Source organism: Astatotilapia calliptera, chromosome 10 (assembly GCF_964374335.1).
Source record: "Astatotilapia calliptera chromosome 10, fAstCal68.1, whole genome shotgun sequence".
Classification (NCBI taxonomy): Eukaryota; Metazoa; Chordata; class Actinopteri; order Cichliformes; family Cichlidae; genus Astatotilapia; species Astatotilapia calliptera.
Window position 1 is genome coordinate 18,832,497 of NC_137431.1, and position 24,166 is coordinate 18,856,662.

Below are 24,166 nucleotides of genomic sequence, written 5' to 3' on the forward strand. Positions count from 1 at the left end.
TTGCGTTGGCCCAGCAATAGACTGGTCAAAGAAATCAGATGAATAGAATAACTACGAATGATAACATGAGGCCACTTGTGCCCTACAAGTAAGATAATTTTTCATTTGGGATTTTCAGGTCACGGTGCACTGTCACAGCTCATTAAGGATAATGAAATATTTGATGAATGTTTAATAGGCTGTTGTATAGATGTTCTTCAATAAAATAGCTGTGCAGCTTACATGAGTAGTTTTCCTGAGTAATCAGACAAATTACCAGTGAACAACTAAAACAATAGTATAATATACTATAATAATAGAAAATAGGATTAGTAGTGATGGATAGATAAGATACTTTTATTTATTTTTTTATTATTGTTCATGAATTAATGTGTTTTATATTTATTAATATTATTACTTACTTTAGTGGGAGGAGACAACCACATAATGTTTGAGAATCATAATTTAAGTGGGAAGTTCTATGATATGAAAAAAAAAATGAAATGATAGCTAGATAAATAGATAGATAGACAGATAGAAACCCCAGCATGCTAGACTAATGTCATGATTTGTACATTATTTTTTTCCCCAATTTTTTCAAAGAAAAACTTTCACACAAAAAGCCTTTAAGCGGTTACATTCTTTTATTTTGAAAACCCACACCGGAAGTTCTGAATCGTTGGCTAGCTTTACTCTGACTCGAGGCAGCGGAATGACAGCTGAACGGGTCCTAAAGGTGCAGCAGTGCAGTCTGAAACGCTAACAGCGGTCATACCCGCATTTTAAAGAGCAGGACCGGCTCATTTCACCGTTTCGCCTTTTCACGCCGACCGGCGGACGTGTCCGAGTTTATCAGAGGACGGCAGACGTTAACCTTGCGGATGTTTTTTTGTTCTTTTTCCACCCCGAGAGAACAAGGTCCGCGTCCGGATGTGCCAGCAGTATTGGTTTTTTCGCATGTCGCAGGCACCTCTGTTTTTTCTGAATCGGGATATTGTTGATGTTTGAGGGTCAAAGGAGGCCCTCGGGTCGACAGTTTGCCCCTCTAATCTTAAGTATATTTCCCCAAATCAGTGATTTGTGAGGGAGAGACATTAACGAAATGATTGTGCAATAGAGAGGAAGAGGCATTTTCACACGTCTCGGCTACCTCAGTGTTGTGACTGTGGGAAAAAAAAGAAAGACAGACAGAGATAGAAAGAGCGAGTCGCCGGGAATAAAAAAAATAAATTCCTGCTTTTAAAACACCACAAGGACGCGTTTGTCAGAGCTGCGGGGAGCTTTTTTACAAGTGCGAGAAAAAGGAAGAAAAAAAAGAGAAGGAATATTGGCATCTGCCCTGCGAGGGAGATTGTGAGTGTGTGTATGTGCGTTTGAACACCTCCGAGTACCGGGAGAAGCTTCACGATGACGGGCAGCACCCCAGCAGACATGGTAAGAGAAATGCCTGTCAGCTCCTCCGCTGTTTTAACATTCACACCCATTCATTTCCTCAGGCTTTGGACTTGAAAGCAGACGCGTCTGAGTGTGTCCTGCCCACGACCGCTACTTCTGCTTTTATTAATTCAGCTGTATGTGTGACCCTTTATGGCTGATCAAATTTGGGTCTCCAGAGGTTCTCTGGAAATAAAATGTGGAAGTTTAACTTTTTTCTTTTCTTCTTGCTGACTGTTTAAAAGTACATGTTGTAAAAAGTTTTAGGCTGCCATTGACTAAGTGTGAAGCTCCTTTAGCAAGCTCTGGAAGCTTTATACTCCATTTACAATCCATCATCAAGTGTACCTTCATTTTTATGCATCATATTATCTTGCTGTGGTGAGGCAGTTGCATCCAGAGAGAACTTAAAAAGTTAGGAAATGTGAAGAAAGAAGTTGATTGTGGAGGTTAACAGGCAGTTTTGATCATGACACAAAGCTTAACATTACCTGGGTCCAGCTTTTGGAAGAAATCAGAACCTCAGACCTGAATTGAACATATTTAGATTGCAAACTGCTGGACCGATCATTTGCTCCACTTGAGCTCTGGTCGGCACCCTTTCGTAAATCCTGAGGCTAAAGAAAAGTTGAGTTAATTGCACATGCATTACTCAAGAAAGTTACAAGGGTTTAGAAATTCATCTTCACGCTGCAGAGGGAGCCGTGGAAGACAATGGCATCCTGGAAACGTTAGATGAAGTTTAAAAAGATCAGTACATTTTAAAACACACACAAACGCATGAAAAAAGAAGGCAGTGCATGCACAAACATTTGTAAAACATGAGCAGAAACTGCAATAACCAGCAGCACGATCCTGTGGGAACACATACTTTTAATTATGTTGCTGTGATTTATCGTATTGTGATTACTCTGCATTTCCCAGTTTGATGATACTTCTCGCTCAGATCTGTTCCTCATGCCTTTATCAGATTGGAGCCATCGCAGAAAGCCTGAAAGCACCCTGGAGTTTATAAAATCAGCGTCATACAGCGACATGTCACACCTACTGATGTAGACCTTAAAACAAAGGCAGTAAAAAGTGGTCATCAGCAGGCAACTCTTTCAGTCACTATGACATCTTAACTTGTTTTACACTAGCTTACTGGCTGTCATGTGTATTATGAGCTCTCCTCATAAGGATTTACGTCAGCTTCCTGTCTCCCCACTGTCAAATATTAAAAGCATCACAAAGTGCATTTAGCTGGGTTTGGGTCTTTGACGTAATGCTTCCCTTCCCGTGGGCATGACAGTTTTATGGCTGTTATCTTTGCTGCCAGCGTGTGGTGGCACTAAGAATACTTACAGGTCTATGTATAGAAAGGATAAACCGTGTAATATGGCCCCTCCGGGAGATCAGCTATCCCAGCTGTGGCCCTGCTCCGGCCTGTCCAAGTTCAGCTGATCCCCTTAGCTGCAGGTCCATAATGTTGTCGGGATATTTGGATAATGCTCTGAGGAAGTAAATGAGACGTCCACTGTGTATATGTGTGTTAGAGCATCTCAAAGTGTAGCTAATGGCGAGATATTCTCACAGATTACAGACATAATTATGAGCCGGATCTTTCATCTTTTGACCTGTGAAGTACTGGAAGCTGAATACTAAAATATTATGTCACCTTGGCTGTGGGTGTGGATATTATTATTTTAATTTTTTTATGGTAGCACAAGAGCATCGTTCAGCCAGTGAACTTTGGTTTTGAGCCACAAGCCTCCTGCTAAATTGTCTTCAAGCAACTCAGTGAATCCCTGCCAGCTGGTTTATGGCTCTGCCTGATTTGTTCTCTGAGAATTTCCCCCGTTGGGGAAGTATCACATTATTATTACATCATTTATCGGCAGTGCCGGCCATAAAGTTCATTTCTTAAGAGGTAGAGTAATAATATTCTTTTCACTTCTCCAAAGTAGTAATCCTTTCCCCCTTTTTTAAATCGTTTTTTTTATACCTGCTCCAGGCTTACGCTATTAAAATGCCTGCAGAAGAAACATAAAGGTCAGATTCGCCACATGAGTAAGACACTTCAGGTTTTCTAATCTTCCCTTTTGTGGTGTGGCTCAGTCGATACATCAAACTGGCCCCTTGGGTTCCCCACGGAAATTTGGGGGGAAAATCTCAGCTCTCAGCACTTAGCTGATCCTGTGTGGCTGAAATCAGCAGCAGATGCACATTCTCCCCAAGCCCCCCACCTCAATGTTCACTCAGCCTGAGGAAGAAGCAAGTGTATACACACAGCCTCATAAAGGCTGTATAGAGTGGGAGTGAGAGTAGGAGGAGAGGAGATTGCTGGTGCCAAACACTGAGGGTGAATGAATCTGACAGAAAGAATAGGAGAAGCAATAGTCATGCCTCTCGAGAATGGAGGATGGGATTTTTTTTCCATCTTCGAATGAGAGAAGAAGAAGAAGAAGAGGAGGAGGAGCAGGAGCAGGAGCAGGAGGAGGGGAGGATGGGTAGATAGAAAGACTGCGAAGCATGGGAAGAGGGGCAAATTGCCTCTCTCCGGGCAGATCTTAGAAGTGCTGACAGGGTTGAAATAGTCCCCATGGCAACAGTGAGACGCTTGAATCTGAGTCTGGGTGTGTGTCTGCGTGAAAGTATGTAGAAGGATAGGTCTTTGTGCACTGCAGGTATGTGTTGTGGCAACAAGACGAGACGAGAGACGGAGAGAGTAGCGGGAAGAGGAGAAGATAGCAGTGCCCTTTTTCAGATAAGCCCAGCTGAATGAATACGCCACAGATGAGAGTGAAAGGCCCACAGAGCAGAGTGAATTTCAGACATCGCTGCTTTCGATATGTCCCAGCTTAACAGGCAAGACGGGGAGCTTCAGCTTACATAGACTTGTAACAGACCATGAAACAGCAGCATTTGTATGCTAATGCTTGTTTTAAACCATTAACAACAGCAAGTTTTGGTTTAACCTGTTTGCAGACCTCTTAATCATATCGACACATCTCAGATTTTTGTCAGTGATACAGAGGAGTTTTGGTGACTGGGTCAGTAAAGGGTGCTTCCACAAGTCAGCGAATTAGCCATTTAGCTAGCTGCTATTTTAAAGCAAAAATGCAGCTTTTTGAAATCATCCACTTGGTCCTTAAGAACTTGCGGACATTTTCCAGCTATTTTATCAAATAAGCAGTCATTTAGGAATTAGCTGTTTGATCGACACAGTTTTGTATCAACTGCTCCTGCAAATTTTAAATGAATTTAACTGTTTGGTCCTTCTTCCCGGTTGGACGAGGTTACTACTACAGGAACACATGCGATCCTGCTATGAGATGATATGAAGAAATAAAGACTGTGATCACACATACTCACTCACACACAACGAGTGTAGTATTCAGACACCCCGTCATTTGTGGACTGGCGAGAACATGTTAATTTGTGTTGGAGGAGGTGATCGCAGCTCTGACTCAAAACAAACCATGTGGTACAGTACAGTTCTAACTCTCGGGAGTTGGACTGAGGTGGCAGTAGGCTAAGCAGCATTTTCCGGTTCCTCCTGAGTCTTCCCCTGGGTTTCCTCCCAGCTGGGCGTTCCCAGAAAGCATTCTGAGGAAGCCGCCCTCCCGGGAGGCATTCTTATTAAATGCCAAACCACCCAAACTGGCTCGTTTTGGCGTGGAGGACCTAGCTTCATTACAACTTGATCATTGAAACAAACAAACAAAAAAAACAACAACATCAGTGTGAGCTCCTAGTCAATAATTACTGTTATTAAGTCAATGAAGTCTTCTGTCTTTTGCCTGGAAATGCTGCTGATGTGGTTTGATGGAGACATTGAAGTTGGTACAGCAGTGTGTGGATGTCATTGAGCAAATCTCAACTTAAAACAGACTTTTTTTTCCACTTATTGTTAATTTTTTTCTTTGTTCTGTCTATTGACTTATGATGACTTGATTAATTGATTCATGGCTAAATCCTTATTGTCGATCCAGTTGTTTTGATTGCGCCACTGTGACTATATTTAAAGCAAAAGAAATGCTGTATATCAGATTTGTTTAGTGGTATTAGGACTGGATAAATCTACTCTGTGTGTGGTTTCAAAAACAGCGCAGTGACTTGTTTGGGTACACACACACACACACGCACGCACACACACAAAAGAAGTCAAAGGTCAGGGTCAGAGGCCACTGTGTGTCGGTGGCAGATGAGGAATGAAAGAAACAATGGGTGGGGAATCCTTGCTGCAGAAAACAACACTACCGGTTCTGATGTTCTGATTCCAGCTAGAGCTTAGCTTAGCACGTATGCCACAGTGACAGATCCGCAGGCGTTGTCAGCTTCAGGCTGGAGATGCTAACAAGGCTTTGATTGACACTTTCAGAGGGAGCGAGAACATGACTGAAGCCTGACAGCGCCAGTTGGAGAAAGCATGTCGTTGGATATGTGTGTGCTACCAATGCCATGTACTGCCGGTCTTGAGTCACAGATCAGGATTACGTCATCTTGCCCCCGTGCAGCAGTTGACATATTGACTCTGGCATCGTCACATGCAGGCCTCGCAGAGCCATGGAAAGTTCTAATGGTAGTTCTGAAGGTGCAGGAGCTGTGTGCCTGATTCCTATTAATTTCAAGCCAGTCAGGAGATTCGAATAGATACAGCAGCTAAAATATATATATAAATATTTTAACAAACATAAATGAACCAAATACATTTAGCCGATATTTTGATTGATGGGATTGGAAAAGAAAAAGAGTTGTCAAGTTTTTTATGATCTGTTTGTGGACTGTGTGGCTGTATTTATAGTTAATTTGTGAGGGGATGCTTTGTCGCTGCAAAATGGACTGTATCGCTCTTCAAAGCTGTATTTACAGTTAATGATATTAGAAAAGCTCTTGTCAATGTATATCCCCAGCAGTCCTCTGTATAGAGGTAATTTTATTGCATTGATGCATGTCAACAACACCAACAGGAAGTCCAACTGAGAAGCTGTCATCTATCGATTGGTTATGTAACTGTTTTTTGCTTACGTTTGTCTGCATGTTCTTCATTGTGGCCTGTGTCTGGGCATGTGCATCCTGTGAATGTGCTGCAAATATGTAGTGCTACGTACTTGTTAGTTCTCCCTGATCTCTTTCTCCCAGCTTGTCTGTTTCCTTTGACGTGTTGTTCTATTAAGCAGTGTTGTCCTTGTTAATGTAAAAAATAGGAATTTTTAGAACCTCATGAACATAACCTTTTAAGAAGCTGCAAGTTTTCTTCTATACATGTATGGTATCGTGCTTGGAGAGTTAGTGTAGTGCTGTAAGTGAACACCGTGTTTACATTCAGCTCAACCATAGACTGTACGTAAATGATGCACTGATGGACTTGCATGCAGTATGCAGTATAAAAGATGGATGTAGCATCGATAACATGATCACTGACTTCTAACTCTGCATTTTGAAATCTAACCTTTAGTGCTTTGGGGGACGCCTTGTTCTTTTTTGTTTTTTTTTGGGGGGGGGGGTTGACGCCGGACGTTGTCTTATGGGTGGAGTGATAAAGGTGACAAGCTTTGGTTAGCAAGCTGCATTGATAAACTGTAACTGTCCAGTGCAGATATGCACATATCAGCTAATTAGTGGTAAGGGACAGACTAATAAATACTGAATATCAGTCACCAAAATTAAAGCACAAACGTATAGGCTGGTCTGTAGTAGAAAACAAGGAAGAAAATTAGACGGATAATACTTTAAAAATGCTCCAACAGCACACACACAGAGTGAACAGGTCCAGTTTAGTTACTGGAAGGATGTGGATGAAGCCTAGCAGACACTAATCCGGTGCCATTATTGGGATACCTGTCAAAACAATTTAGCCATGCCCTGAATTTATCCAGGGAGTTGACTTGTCCATAGACTGTCCATAAAGGTTCAAACTGTTTTTGGACCAGGCCATAACCATGCTTTCTAATGCTGTTAAGTTATTCATTTTGGGGATTGGGTGTCTTTTGGAGCCAGCCTCAAGTGACACCTAGAGGACCTGCAGTTGTTGGACATTGCCCACCCATCCTTTTCCATGCCATCCTTTATAAACTGTTATTCTCCCTGTGGGAAAATAATTGACAAACTGAACATAAAAAAGGACTGGCCTTTGGAAAGAATGCAGACTTTTCTGACCTGGAAGCTGGGGGCCATCTTTTATATACAGTTGATGATTAACCTGCTTTTTTGTTTCTTTTTTCTTGGCTGCTCCAAACCAAAGTAAAACATTATGGTTGAAGAATGAGTAACATATGGAGCAGCTGTGGAGGAATAAAAAAACTTCACTTATAAAAAAGCAATCTCATTGATATTTAAGTTCCCCAAAGCAAAAACAGTAAACATCAATAATGATGATCAATTTGTTTTCTGCAGAATTTAGGTTTCCCTTCAGCCTCTGTGCTGTTACAGGTGCTTTTAAACATTAACTCCACAATCAAATACTGTGGAGTATAAATAAAGTGTTACTTCCTCGTTTGGATCCTTATAATAAAGTTAAAGTTTTTTTTTCCTATTTTTGAATTCAGGATTAGCACAGATTTTATTAAAAGAGGGAATAGTTGTTTAAGTCACCCCAAGGAATTACAAGGAAAAAGACAGATTGTGCTTGTGTTGGGATAAGCACGTATTACGTTAGAAAACCCTCCCCTTTTCAGCAGTTGGTGTTGGCAGGTATGGCTTTGCACAGGCTGAGGAATGCGTTGAACTGCTTCATCATTTTGGGGGCGAGTGGGGGCTGGTAATTCAAGATGAAACTGGTCTACTCGTCTGATTCTGATCCTCTTAATAGTCTTAATAGTAGACAGGCAGCTGTTGCATGCAGTTACTAACTAACACTGAAACTAAAACAGAACATTTTTAAATGACAAAAGCTAAAGTGAATTTAAACGGCTATAACTACACTCAGTTGAAAATACAAAACTGTTTAAAATTCAGGTTGTAGTTGTAAATGTTTGTGTCCTTGGAGCAATAATAGTGATGTGACAACTGTGATTTCTTGGCATTGAGCTCTTCCAAAACAGAAATGTTCTTAGTAGTAGATGCTGGACACAAAACACCTCAGGACAAAAGTAACCCGAGGACACTCTTAGGCTTTTGTGCCAAATGGTTCAGTCCAAGCATGACTTAAATAAGGGGGTATGAATGTAAGTCGTACACAAGCGCTCGCACACTCAACAAATGAATCCCCGTGCGCTTGCAGCTGCTTTTAATGTCGATGTGCATGTTTATTTTTTGACAAATGTGAGCATGTGCATATTTGCATGAAGGAAGCAGCGAACGCACAACCTCTTCTTGCTGTTAAATGTGACGTATTTGCTGTTGGTGTTGCCGGTGGAGTAACACCCACACCAGCTCACCTTTGCTCCAGATCCCAGGACAAACTGGACTGGCTTCAAAAAGCTGCTGTTTGCATGTAATGATGCTGTTCCTGTGCTGCTGGCACTGTATCATTTAACGCCTTATGTCACTGGCTAGCCATACAAAAAGACACCGTGAGTCTATAATCACGCAAATGTCACCAATACATTCAATTATGTTTCCTGTAAATTGTAAATCTCCCAACTTGACGTAGCTAAAGGCCCATCCCATGATGGCGCAAATATATCTCTGGCAGAAAAACACCCAAATGCACAATCCCAACACTGTTCTTCATCTGTTTTAAATCGCCATAAACCCAGAAATATAATCAAAGACAGGACCACAATGTATTTTAAGTTAACGTCTAAGAAAACAGCAGCTTAACTGTAAAAGAGAGATAAGGAGAAGCTGAGCTGCCACCTAATACTAAAGGAATTAAATTCATGCTTCAGCCGGCTGAATTAAGAAGATGAAAAGAGGAAGAGAAACACGAGTTGAGAAAGGGCCACAGAGTTAGACGTGAAAAGGAAGATGAGCAGTCTAACAAAAGCTCATTATAATGTCCTTTACATAGAAAGTCTTGTTTTCCAAAAGGAGACCGAGTGAAAACCTTTTGTTCATTTATATCGTTTTCTCAACCACCCGAGGCACTTGTGCAAAGGGGGTATGATAGCGTCATTAAATATGCTGCTCATTGTCATTTTTTTCCCCAACCGGCAATGTGAACTAATGTGAATCATTAATGCAAACTGGACGCTTTTGTATTTTTCCATCCCCCCCCCTGCTGATGAAAATTCTGCACAAACATGTTCATTCTAAATGAGTAATGCATTTATTTCAGGTTTACACCAGGCATTAACTACATTTGCAGACTTTTGGGTCCTCTTATAATGTCATGCTTTATATTTAATGTCATTCAAACGACATTACACGATGAGGACTTTACTTAAAACTGTGACACTGTTGTTTTTTCGGTGTATAATTTAAGTAAATCTAAAAAAAGGCTTACAAATGCAGAAAAATACCTTGTGTTTCTTTAGAAGTATTATGTCGAGTATAAAAAAGGAGCGTGTGTGCTGGTTGTGTGTAGGAGAAAAGGGGGATGGGGTGGGGGTGTTTAACTAGCTCAATAAAAGCGGTCTTTCAGCTACGCTGGAAACAATTTCCAGCTGAGGGGACATTTATATTAAAGCTTCGCTGTGCCAGGACAGGCTCTATGTATATGTGTGTGTCTGCGCTGTTCATGTTATGGAACAACACAATGACTGGATCAGAGACTGCCATGCTCTGCCACTTTATCAGTAATAACAGGTTACTAATAAACTCGTTAATCTGCTGTTTATCTTACCCTATACTCGCATGCATGTTATCGTATGGTAATTCTATGGAGAACATTGTATTGATCTTCATTCTATTTGAGCCAGCGAAGGTCTCGATCTGTGCACTTGTCGTGTCGTTGTGCTGCCCTGATTGATGCTGCAAATTTCATTGCACTGGCTCGGCTTTGTGTGATGACAATAAATTGAATTGAATAGAACCGGGCATGAATCAAATAGCCCTCTTTCTCATACATTTCTGGACAGGCTGCCGTTTCTACATCAGTGCTTAAATCTGTCCTGATATTCAGACACCCTGTGCCAGAGCACTCAGACAGACAGCACGTACCGAGAGAATTAGAGGGTCAGCGTTGAAACTCTTTGGGCCCCAAACAGGGGAGGTGTGAGCCATGGAGCAGTCATCCAAAGGTTAAGCCTCATTGACTGGATGTTCCAAAAGGATCCGCTGACCTCAGGTCATCAAACACATGTCTTTGAAACCAGACTTGTACTCCGTTGTGGTTGTCAGTCATAGATTTTCCTCTCTGTGTTTTCAAAATGTAAAAAGTCTGACACAGCTTCTTGTTCTTTTTTTTAAATCAACCCAGCCTAGTGTCATTCAGAAGCAGCTTGGGGAGGGCAGTTTAGCCACATCATGATTATGAGGATGAAGATGATTTTATGTGGTATGACCAAGATCCAAGATATGAGTCACGATTCACCCAACAGATTTAGGTCTCATGATTAGCTGTGAGTTTAGATGTGGACTTCAGCATCATCATCTTTTACTGCAGCTGTAGTGGCTGTTTGGCAGTCACCTAGTTCACGGTGTCGTAGAGGTGCTGGTTAGAGTGGTCCTCCAGGTTGTAGGGTATCCCCTGTAGAGCAGACCCATCCCATCACCAGCTTCTGAAAAACACTGAGATCTGGCACAACAGTGACATAGTCAGTCTGCTGGTAGGTAGAGAACAGGGTTAGATAGTTACATATAGCACAGTTAATGATAAGGTAATGGCTTTCTCTGAAAAGGAGATGATATCATGTTTATTGTCTGCAATCATCAGATGATGAGCACCATGCCATGCTTTGACTTGTCTTAATTGTATCATAGCTAGAAGAGGCAACAGCTGATAATTGTTTCTGTAAGCGTTTCTGCTGCTGTGATTGTTTGATAATTGATTCATTTATTAAACAGTCACTTTGTTATGTTATTTGAAAATCCTAAGCTCAGAAGAGTTTCAGAACATGATATTTGTGTGATTATAAACACAGGAAAGAAAAAATTGAGCGGCTGTAGCTAGAAGAAAATATTTGGCCAGAATCAAATCCAACTTTATTTCCGTTTTGCCACTTTGAGAACGGTCACACCAGTATTCCGGCTTTTTTTTTTTCCTCAGCCGCTGAAAATCCCCTCCGTGCAACTTCAGTTTGCTGTGTGAGTCCTCGCACCGAACCTACTAAGAAACTCCTGTGTGTTTGTGTACGGGATGTGTTCTTAATACTGAAGTAATGTCAAGCTTATGCCGAACAGGATGTAACAGAAAATTGGCAGGGTGTGTTTTTGGCTCGTTTTGGGTTGTAATGATGTCAAATTAAAGAGTAACATAATCAGAGTCTTTCTCCTGTCTTTCTGGTTTTAATATATTCACATAGACACAGGTGGTGGAAATGGGCAATGAGGAATCAAGAGGCAGAGGTCATAGAGTTAAAAAGGGAGAGTGCGTGTGTGTTTGTGTGCATGCATGCTGGTTGATATGGGGAATAGAGAGAGGGTATGTTTGGCCTTCATGGTGTCTTGCACAAATTTGTCATTGCATGTTAGATGCTATGGAGCGCTCGATGAAGATCTCTAATGATCCTGGCAGGGCTTTTGTGTGTGCACACTTGTGTGTCTGTGTGTGTTCTTATCTAAACTAGCTAGCAGCAATGAAGCATTAGACCTTGAACTGATGTGACTGAAGGCTTTTGAACTGTTTTTCTCAGTTTCTGGTAATAAGGAACAACCGTTTATGTCGGGGGGAAATGGCAGAACTTTGACTTACATAGAAGACATCAGATATCAACCATGATTTAGGCTAATTACACATCTCTGTGAAGTGGCTCCCGTGTGCCAGATATACAGTTACAGAACCAGTCAGTGGGCCCTAAATTAGTGTTTGAGGCTAGTGGCATTTGGAAGCTCAGATGCTTGTGTGTGTCTGTATATATAAAGCTGGCACATTTCAGCTAAGTTTAGCTGGCTTTCATTTAGCACAGACTCCTCAGTCAGCTGATGTTGGTACAGTGGAGTTTAAAGCTCAGACGAACCATTAAGGCTGAGAGGCACAGTAATCCTGTTTAATTTTTAATCTAAAGGTCACAACATTGTATAAAAAGCACCCTTGTTTGTGAAAGCGTGCTGTGCTTCGTTCTGAAATGGTTAACCAAACTTCTGCATCTTCAGCCACTTCTGTCATCTCAGGTGGTTATGTGTGACGCAGATTCCTTTATTGTGACACGTGTGTGCCATCATCTCAATTCTGCTTACATTACAGAAGCAGCACAACATCCCTTAACCTCACTCGGGCGTCTGTATCGTATTGGAACAATATGAAACCTCATGAATCCCCTCCCCCCTCTGTCGCTATCCTGTGCCTTCCTGTTGTTGCTTGTGTAACTGCTTGCCTCCACTGTCTCCCCACAGAGGCTTCCTTTTTCCTGTTGTGTACAAACGAGCATAATCGGAGGCTAAAAGCCTTAACCAGAACAATGAAAAAATAAATAAACAATGATGAAAACTGCCGGTGCATGTCTTATATTCTGCAGACACAAAGACGTGCTAAATTTATGTTTGTTTTGATCAGATAACTAATACATTTTTTATTATCACTTAATTGAAGTTGTAGGAGATTTCTGTTGAGGTTTTTGGAAGTTTGGAACGTTTAGGCTATTGTGTGGGTGATGCAAGTAAATGCATCATGTTAATGGGCGGGAAGGGGGGGGACTTTTAGTCTTTATTATGACAGGGCATTTGAGAGTGGCGAGGAAAGCTGGGAGACAGAGCCGGGGAAGAGACGCCTCTGCAATAGCCTTATGGCCTCTGGGCTCCCCTTCTCAACCCGGTGAGCTATTGTAACATCCGATGCAGTGTTATTTAACACAACAACACCACGGCCCTTCTCAAGAAATGAAACAAGACATAAATGTAGATATTTCCCCAAACAGCAAATGAGCATCATGGAGATAACATTCATCGCAGAGCCATTGATTTGTTGTAAGGCCATTTCATTAGATTGCATTATGTTATACAGGATTGTATGGTATGGTGAAATCTCTAATGTGCCTAATCTTGCACTCCTCTGTCTGTTGTCTCGCTTTATGAGGCTTAGTGCTAGTTGCATTGTTAATATTGTGATTGCCTAATAGTCTGTTTTTAATTGCAAACAGCCGGATGACCTCAAGTTCAATTTTGCTTTAGGCTCATTTTAATAATTCTTTGGTTTCTTACTGCATAATCTTGTGTCAGAATTTAATAACTTTCTTTAATTCTCATTCTCAAATAGGCTCAGATAATGTACTGTGTGTGTGTGTGTGTGTGTGTGTGTGTGTGTGTGTGTGTGTGTGTGTCATAGCCCTGGTTTCTGTCCAGTACCATCTGGTGAATTCCTGCACAGAGGGCATTTTAGCTTGCCAGCTATGTCTCTGTGTGTGCCTCCCTCTCTTCCCCTCCAACACACAGACCCACACACATACACAGACATACACACAGACACAGACACACAGTTTCTCCTCTACACACACTCGGCATCACGTGAGTCGTGACTACAGGGCAGTGCTTGTTTCTGAAGGAGAAAAGAAAATGCAGTGTCGTGGATATAACTGCTGTCTCTGGGCCGTTTCTACTCTCGACTCTGTTGTCCCCCCCCTCACATGTTATATCAGTTGGTCTTTAACACTCCCGCTAAGCCTTTACTTCATAAACATGCACTTTTAATTTCAAGACAAGACTGATTTGCATTAATCTGCTGCCTGCAAATACCGCCAAAAAGATTTTTGCACGGAGGAATGCCAATAAATCTGTTGATGGCCATTTCCTTTTATTTTGTTCACTTAATCCTCCAAATTTTCACACTCTAGAAGCGATTAACAGGGGAGGGATTGCCCTCTTTTCTTAATTAATTGCTGGCTATGATTCTGAAAATGCATGTGATCAATTAATTATAGAGGCACTGATGTAGTACAGGGGAAAGCTTGTTCTTTGGGGGCGGGGGAAACCTGAAAGTTACAAATTGACTACCTGGACTGCACACCTCTTGGGAGATAGGGGGGCTGACACAGTAGGGAGGATGAAGAGGAGACAGGGGAAGGCAGAGGTCACATCAGAGCATGCAGCTCTCTTGGGAGGTAGGGAGGGGAAGAGCAGCATGGGGATGCTTTACATGTCTCCAGGGTTTTTTACATAGCAATAGGCAGGGGAAAGCACACGGGAGGAAGTCACATTGGTGAGACACTGTGTGATGGAAGCAAAGGACAAAGAGAGGAGGAGGCGTGAGCAGGCTGAGCAAATGGTTGGACGAATGAGGTAAAGGACAGGATGTCCCTACTTTAGTGCCATCACCAGCAATCATCAAGTCTGCGTGTGTGTGTGTGTGTGTGTGTGTGTGTGTGTGGTCACTTTACCGGCAACACGCCTGCATGTGTAGAAAATTAGAGTGAAAGAAAGGAAAAACTCCAAACAGAATCCAGTGCTGATTCAAAACAAGACAACCATGTATACACACACATTATAGTATACATGTAAAAGATAATGTAAGTCATACATGTCCCTAGAGTCTGTTGTTCCAGGCAGTTTCAACACCTGTAGCTTTCAGTTACACTGAATGCAAAAAAAAAAAAAAGGAAACACACACACACAAATGTTGGTTTTGTTCTTTAAGCACACCTTGAGAGTTGTTGACTGATAACAAAACCCTGAAAAACCTTAGTGGGAGCCAAAACAAGGAGACAACACCCAGTGTTTTCCGTGCTGTTTTTCGTGCTATGGTGTCAGTGTTTCCTAATGTACTTGCATTGTGACCATTTACTCATTACCTACACCAGTTTAGGTTACAGTAGAGCACAAAAGGCAAATAGTAACCCACACACAGCTCATATCTGAGACTGCTCTTAAAGTTTTAGCTTCAACCTTTTATTTTTTGACTGCGATGTAAACAAGAGTCGTTAGCTTAGTCGTCAGTTACCCGCAGTTACGACGTGACATAGCTGCACTGACAAACAAACAAATAAGGGTCTAGGTGGGCTGCGCTGTAGTTGAATGTGACTGTGTAGTTGTGATATTGTGTCATCACTTCTGCAGCAATGTGTTGCTTGTCTTGAATTCTGTGCATTTCAATGTGAACTGAGTGTGATGCTATAACACTGCAACCTGCTGTGGAATAAAAAAAGACAGAAATCTCAATTTCCAATAAAATTTACAGTTAATAGAGGCTAGATAAGTTAGTTTCTTGCTCACTAAGCCATTTATTATATTATTATTATTACTGCTGTTTTGTTTTTTGTAATTCTGTACCTTAAAATCTTTATACTTCTGTTCATGGTGTTTATTACAAACACTAACCTTGAAATTTTTTTTTCTGTCAGCATTAATTGGTGAACAAGTTGATAGTTTTTGTTGTTGTTGTTGCTTTTTTTTTTTGAGCCTCTTCAGCAACGGTTTCCAAGAAAAAGACAATAAGGCAGTACACTGTAACTTTTAGAGGAATTCACTTGACATTCAGAGGATAGGAAACTGTGCGTATACCTGTTAAGAGGGTTAAGGTTGTGGTTTCTTTGGGTAAGATAAGACTGAAGTTAGAGGTGGTTAGTTGTTCCAAAAGCCCACATTTCAAGAAAGAAATAAGTTGTGCAAATTGAATGCAGTTCATGTAGGAGAGAAAAAAGATGCATGTTTTTATAGATATAGATTTCCTAGAAATGCAATCCTTTATACAAGGAGAGTAACAGAGACAGTATTTAAAAAAACCCAATAAGAGCAAGATTTATGAAGAGAGGTTTCTGAGGTTTCGTGATGAAGCATGCATTGCACCTACCGTATAGCCTTTTTCCGGAGGAAAGTTATAAATAGCTCTCAGTTTCTTTTTGCTTTCATGCAGAAGCACTTCAGAAATAGGTGATGTGTATTAACCCAACAGGCGGGAGCGAGTCGTACACGTGGGCAAACAAACGTCTTGGTGAACTCTTTATCAGTTCCGGACGCATCATTTTCAACTTCTTTCTCAGCCACGCAAAGCATAATTTCATCACAGCTTTGCGCAACCAGTGATATATATTTTTTTATCACTTTATCAAACATTGTACCTTGTAATCTCTTTTTTTTCTGTCACACTTTGCATCAAATTTACCCACAAAGTGAGAAATGGATAGTCGAGAGGTTCACAGGTGGATCAGAGAAGAATCGATTGAAGCGTACAAGAGTAATTTGACATCTCTGCCCACATTTTTAAAACCGGAGCGTCGCCAGCTCCCACAGCAGTCATTTTGAATGCGCACACAAATGTTTGAATGTTCATGTGTGTGCATATGCTTTAGTGGTGGATACATGAAAGTCCTTTTTATCTCATTGTTCACCATCATGCTTCCTCTTCTTACTGCCTCTATTTCACCTTTGTTGATCCTGCTTTGGGCCTCTCTGTCTTTGCTGTGACACTGTCTCATTTCCTCAGTACTATAAGTGTCAGGGGTTCCTATGTATGCTGTGGCTTCTGACTTGTCATTGTCATCACTGCATCGGACCTGCATATTGGTAATGTTGTGGGATACAGGACTCTGCAAACCTCTTTTTCCCTCTTGTAGCTTTAAAATTTCTTCCAGTTGACAACTTGTTTGTGTTTTTTGTCTTTTTTTCCTACATTTCTTTCTAAAAGTATTTAGTGGAGTTTTGTTTTCCCTGTTGAGATGATGACAGTGGAGCCTCCCCTGGATGAAGGGTGAGGATAGGGCTGTTACAGAGCCCTAAACTGTTACAGATGCTCACAGACACTGGGAAGTGACACTGAAAATACTGTTCGGATATTTCTGTGAAACAGTCATCGTTTTTCTCTCATTAATGTTTCTGCGTACCGCCCTTCACAGTCTCCTCCGTTCTTCTGTTTATTAAATGCGTAAAATTTTTCCACGCAATTTTTTAACCCCGAGGTGTGTTGCGCACTTTTAATTAAAACACTTTTATTATTGTTTTTAAAAAAATCAACATGGTGTATTTCATTGTGGAAAGAGCATAAAGTGACCTTTGACCTGCATATAACAGCCATCCTGTACCCTCAGCCTCACTACAGTAGAAACCATGTTGTCTTTATAATCAGTTGATACAGCTGGTTATGAAGCTGTTTTCTTTGAATCTTTTTACCAAAAGTAAACTATAAACAGGGAAATTTTGAACCCTGGCTGATAAATCAGGTGCATGGTCCTGTCTGTCAGCTCTTACACCATCACCATAACATTTTCTGACTCTTATATCATTGTTGGATAAAGATCTCTTTGACCTCTCTGCTTCACATTCAGCATACAGTAGCCTGTTAGAGTGTGGGCTATCTGCAGGTAACTCACTGCCTTTCGGTTATAGCGTTGTGCACATTTGTCATGCTAATTCATTTGTTCCTGATGTGTTGAACAGCCATTTTTAAAGTGTGAAGTCCTTAACAGTCACACGGGACGCAGGAGAAAGCCGCAAGAAGTAAACCTTTGTGTGACAGCTCCGAACACACAGAGAAAGCATAGAAGGAATGTGTGAACAAAGGCACCTACCTGGTGCCTATAAGAGAGAGAGGAATGTAGCTGGTGCCTATAAGAGAGAGAGGAATGTAGGTGTGTGTGTGTGTGTGTGTGTGTGTGTGTGTGTGTGTGTGTGTGTGTGTGTGTGTGTGTGTGTGTGTGTGTGTGTGTGTGTGTGTGTGTGTGTGTGTGTGTGTGTGTGTCGAGCAAAGCAGGTTTTCAGAGAAGAAGGCTGGGAGGAGTATGATGACAGCATGAAAAGAAGGCCCTGCCTGTTTCTGGAGAGAAGAGAAGCAGCTGATGGATTAAAGGCTGTCAGGTACAGCACAGGAAACGGCTGATCTTGCTTGTGACAGGAAGGAGAGGGACAGAGAAAAAAAAGAAAGAGGAGCAGAGCAGATTCTGGCTATGATGAGGACGTCGTCATGTCAAAGGATGGGTCTTTTTGAATGACACTACAAAGGGACAAGGGCTTGGAGAGAGATGCGAGGCATGATGGGGCAACTGTGTAATCAGACATGTGACTGGTAGTAGTGGGAGCTGCCGAAAAAGCGAGTTTTCATCTCTCTTGGATTGGATTACCCTTGGATTCAAAACCTGGAGGTGTAGTGAAGCTCCATAGATGCAAATCCAAACCACAAGGTCAGCGCTAAAGTCAGGGAAGAAAGGCCTTCAGTGTTATACAATGATCATGGAATAACCTTTATGAATTTTTAGCCTTTGCAGATGATCTCTAAGCAGAGGGTGTCTTTACTTTGCCCAATCAAACTGCTGTAGAAAGTTTGAGGATGCTGCGAAGGAAAGAAAGCACACTATTACAATGCTATTAGTACTGTAATGCAGCCATTAGCTGCCTATACTACAGGAAGTTAGGAAGCAGCCTAAGAAAGGGCATCTGATAAAGGTCTGTGGTGCTTTTAAAATCGCTCTTACAGTAGATACTCTATTTAATGATTAATGTCCCCTAATAGAGTCCAACAGGAAATAGGGCGGTGTTTTATGGTCACTGAACAAGCTTCTGCCTATATTGAGGCAGGGAGATGTATGATTTTCTAAACACTTAATTATCAGCTTGTTATCATGTTCATTTATGTTAAGATTTGAGAACATATATGATGCTTTTTAAAAATGGCATAGCTGTTCATGGCTCCGGATGTCCTAAAATGCTTTCCTTAAGGGAATTCTTCACATTTAGTGCATGTATGTGTTTGGATTCATAAAGTAACTCTTTAGACTTTGACTGTTAAAGGTCAAGGTCTCTGTGAGACCTCACTTCAATCTCATTCTTTTTAACACAATGTATTTCAGGTATTTCTGTGCATCTGGCACACAGTTTGAGTCAAGGATGAAGAGATTTGATTGTGTTGTTCAGAGGTGAAGGATGATGAAATTTCTTGTCCATATGTTTGGATTCTATATGTTAATTATGGAAAGATGAGGGGAGCACTGGAAGGTCCTGGGTTTGAATCCAGTCAAATGGGTTTTTTCTGTGGGGAGTTTCCATGTTCTCCAGGTGTCTGTGTGGGCACACTCCCACAGTCCAAAACATGCACAGGGTTAAGTTACCTGGTAATTTTAAATTGTCCATAAGTGAAGCGAGTGAGTATGAATGGTTGTCTGTCTCCCTCTGCTAGTCCTGTGATAAGCTGGTGTCTTGTCACTGGGTACAGCCCTTCCCACATTGTCTTGAGGAAAACAAAATGGGTGGGATTATGACAAGATAGCTCCCTTTTCATACCCAAGACACCATAATTTTCAGTGGAAACACCTCTTTTATTACATTCAACAACGTAACTCGGAAACTGAGTTTATTTTTGAAACAAGCAAGGTTGGATACTGATTGGTCCACAATAATCTTTGGGGTACACCTTGAAGTTATGGTGAAAGTACAGATCAGGATTGGGGGTCACATGAGAAACCAGGGCTGTTGTGGAACCGTTCTTTTTTATTTTCCCACATTAAATTTTTCAAAAACACAGAAGACACAAAGCAAAACAAGAACAAGTCAAATGATTTTTTAAATATATTTTAAATATATTTTGCATCTATATCAGAAATCAGAAGAGTGGCTGACGGGACTTTACAGCACAGCTGCACAGCTAACAAAATCTACGACCCATAGTTCCTCTACTGAGATGAGGAACAGCTACATTAAACTGTCAAATGTAACACAGAGGTAAACTGCATCTTGACTGGTCTGTGGAGACATATAACAGGGGAGGGGAAATGCTAGTTGCTGTTTGAAAAACTGTGAGGATAAGAGTCTCTGAAAGGATAAATAACAGAGGATAAATCACAAGTCCCCTGTTCATCAAAAGATGAATTTATTTCACAGCAGCAGTGCTAAACATGTGTTCTTGCAAAATGTAGCTAAAGGAGCAATCGGGACACAAAAGGAAAAAATAACCAAAATTATTCTATTCTAACTAATAACAGCAAAATAAAACTCAGCACCGTCAGGGTCATTATGTAAAAATAAACACCTGTTGCCCTGTTGTTTCCTTCCTGTGGTTGTGCTACAGTGGGAAAATAAATAAATAAAGCGAGGTCTGAAAATTCCATTTAAAACAGGAAATGCAAGCAAGGCTGAACACTGTCAAGGTTTCTTTCTCTGTTCTTACTGCATTCAGTATTCAAGACCACAAATATGCAAATTACCTAAACAAATGTGAGAAAAGAAACAGAGCAAGCTTCAAGAACCATAAAGCATGAGCTTCGAGTACACTAAAAGGGCGAAAGGTTTAGGACACTGATCTTAAACTGTGAATTCAGGTAGGTAGCACCTGTCCATGCAGCGTGCCTTTGCAAACATTTGTGAAAGAATGGGTCGTTCTAAAGCGCTCCCTGGTACTGTGATACTGTAACAGGATGCAGCTGCTGCAGCATGTTAGTTTGTGAAATTTCTTCTGTCCTAGATATTCAGATATTCGATCAGCTGTAAGTGGTGTTATTGCAAAGAGGAAGCCACAACAACTCGGCTTCAAAGTGGCAGACCACATAAAGTTACAAGGTCGCTGAGCAATGTCCATATACTTTTGTCAATACAACGTGAGAAAAGAAACAGAGCAAGCTTCAAGAACCATAGAGAACCAACTCTCCTATGTATTAAATAGGTACAAACTTGACTGCGTTTTGTAGCTCGCGTGCATCCTGGTCAGTATTTTTGTCGTTCGAACACAGAAGAGGAGCACCACAAAACTAAGTGCATGTGCCACATTTAACTTCCAGCTTCGAGTCTGCAAGGACTTCAGTCAGATGGTGTTTTTATTATTTTGTACACTGATTACATGATCACAGAGAGGAGCTCACATATATCCAGAAAAACAGAACAAAATAGCACAGATGACTAACAAGGCCCCTGTTTACCACAAGTGTTGACATAGCAGCCATCATAGCATGGCTGTAGGCACAATCAGCAGTGTTGGAATAAATTTTGACCAGCCAGACTGCTTTGCTGGAGCTTTCTTGTTGCAAGAGCAAAGACGACAATTTCTCTTAACATTAAAAGTTTGGAGGAAGATTAGGTTTCCTCTCAGTCTGGCAACTGCTTGAAAGATTCTCCCTCGGCCCCTTTCTGCCAGTTTGTTTGCATCTTGTTGGCATGATGTAAACATGTAACGATAATGACTTCTTCTTGGCTTAATTTATTTTCAAAGTGTATATTCTTGTCAAATTATCTTTCTTTAACCTTAGCACCACTGTCTTTCATCTGACCTCTCTCTGTTTCATGGAAACAATACCTATCTAGTGTTTGTTGGAAAGCCATGTCAAAACAAAGCATGACACACCAGCAATTGTAGATATGTGGTCTATAAAGATAGCAAAGTTAATAATAAACATTTCAACTGGGTAAAGGTCCTTCTGCTCTCTTTTCCTACAGTGAACATGCTGATATCCAAATTTATCATCTGCACAGTCATGTCTGTATGAATGTGCATGAGTGTTGCACTGTTTCTTAAAAATATTTCTTAAAAATTATGTTAATCCATATTTCTTCTCTGTCCCTGAGCCTAATTATTTCACCTTTTCACTTAAACACATCATCATTGCTTTGCCAGGGAAACATTTTGTTAAAATGCAGTCAGTTAGTCTATTAAATATCCAGTCACGATTACGCCACAGTTTTTATTGTTTTTATCGCATCACTAGCAAAGAAGTTCATTGACACTGGTTAATGCAAAACACAAAAGACGCCCACATCTCCTGTTGTTTCACATATTGTTTTTATTTTTAATAAAGCCACATTTGTTTATCGCAATTTATCCACCTCCCTTAGTGGGGAGAAGTCATTGCATGTCACCCATTCATTAAAAGATAAAGAAGTAAAGTTGGCCTGGCTATTGGTGCACCTAACAAGCTGGTTCACCAATCTGTTGCCTGGCACACCCTTTGATGAGAGATGAGATAGCCTTTATTTGTCAGTTGCAGGTCTTTTGCCCACAACCGAGGGCAGGATCCTTGAAATTCAGCATAATTTCAAGGATCCTGCTTGAAACTGCTAAACTTCAGTTTGCAACGTTTCAGGTCTGAAAACAAAGATTAGAGGTAGCACATTTTAGGGAGGAAAGAAAGATAAGCTTGCAAAAGCTAACGTTTAATGTGATTAGAGCATTACCCCCCCCGAACGCTGCTAGACGCACACATGCCCACAGAGACTCAAAGATTACAAATCTTTGCTTTTTTGTATCACACATTTATAAGTCAGCCACTGTTACGTAACGACTGCGTTTGTGTGTATGTGTGAACGTAACAGAGGGAACTCGTGCAAGCGATAAAATACCTCTGTGTAGAATATTGAATTATGTCAAACTCAAAATGAGGCTCTCTGACAAATCGAAAGAGTTTGCTTTCCCATGCGCTCGCTTACAGTTTGCACATGCGCGCAGATGAAGCTCGCGGCTTTTAATACACGCATTTAACCAGCACTTCCAATATGCACAGTGATTTTCTAAAAGCGCTATCCCTTTTCAGCGTGTTTTTAATTAAAGAAAATAAAGGCTCCTGCGCATAATTTATACGATAATGGAGACTAACATTGTGGTTCTTTTTTGTGTCTTTGGAAAATTACTGAGAGCTTGCAACGCTGTTTCTTTTTCACACGTCTTTAAGTCATTTTAAAAAATGCAACAAATGTGTTACAGGTTACCAGAACATGGCCTATTCTGTAGCATTTAATATTTACAGCCAGAGAGCAGTGACAGAAAGAAAAGTGACCTCTCCGCAATTGTCTGTGAAATCACTGACGTAGAATTCATTAGTATTTAAAGTGCTGTGCAGCTACATTTCTCAGGTTTACAGCCGAATTTTCTCCAGATTTAACGGGCAAGTCAAAGCGAGCTGGCTGCTGGATCCAGCTGCCTCGCTTTAAACAGACCACAGCCGGGTTAATCACCCATGTCCTCTCTTAAATTCATTCATGCAGTTATGAATCCGCTCTGACAGCAGCAGCTAACCTTATTGCGCAGACTACATATAAAGCTGCTCTAATATATTCCCACAGGATGGCTTCCCACTCTGTAATTTGTTGACTGCTGCAGAGGGTCTAAAGAGCAGCAATACTCTTTAATGCACTTGTAAACATACACACAGACACATGCGTGCATATGCACACACAACAGTGCCTTGAGAAAGAGTTGAGAGCGGCGCTCAGGGAGGAATAATTATAGATGGCATTGAGTTTCCTGCTCTCCTCCGTGTGCAAACGGTGTTTAGCTAAGAGGGCTTGCTTGCTCACATGTTTACGGCATGGCATTTGTTGGCAGCCGGGTCACATTAGTGTTAGACTTTGTGAATGTCTGGTCTGCAGTGGAGCAGAGAGGCTCGACAGGCAAAAAGCTGTGTCACCAATTTTCCACATAAGTAACCTGTTTCTTTATTGTGTTATTTTCAGAAGCAGCCAGGAATAGGAGCAAGGATGCTTCCGCATTCTGTTACTGGAGCTTGCACACTTTCGCGTCTCCAACGGGAGGGCATGAAAGTGTTTGCAAGCTCTGCAAACACTTGCTAAATGACTTCTTCTTCTTCTCGCAGCTCTACAAGCTCTGCAAGCTAGTGAAATGTTCACAGTGCTAATTTCTGGCATTTCAGAGTGCGTCTGGCAGTGGGTTAGGATGTAGTATTTGTATGCATGAGTAACTAGCAGTCTGCCTGGAGATATGTGTTTGTACTGTGATTACGCATGAATTGTTTTCCTCCCCTTACCTGGAGCAATTGTATTTGTTAGAGAGAATAGACTGTAATTGAATATACTTCCCTGAGCTGGCTGTGCAACCTCATTACCTTGCCCTTTTACGGAAGAGAGAAAGGCGAAGTGAGCCTCTGGGAAA

The 24,166-nt window shown here is 41.2% G+C and overlaps 1 protein-coding gene across 1 annotated transcript in view; it reads left to right on the plus strand.

Annotated features, from left to right (window-relative positions):
• The first annotated feature begins 675 nt into the window (after nt 1-675).
• The window catches only part of ubl3a (ubiquitin-like 3a), a 35,405-nt gene continuing 11,914 nt past the window's right edge, over nt 676-24,166 (plus strand). The window contains exon 1 of the mRNA XM_026181370.2: nt 676-1,413. Coding sequence (XP_026037155.1) covers nt 1,387-1,413 — 27 coding nt within the window. The 5' untranslated portion in view covers nt 676-1,386. The remainder of the gene's footprint in view (nt 1,414-24,166) is intronic.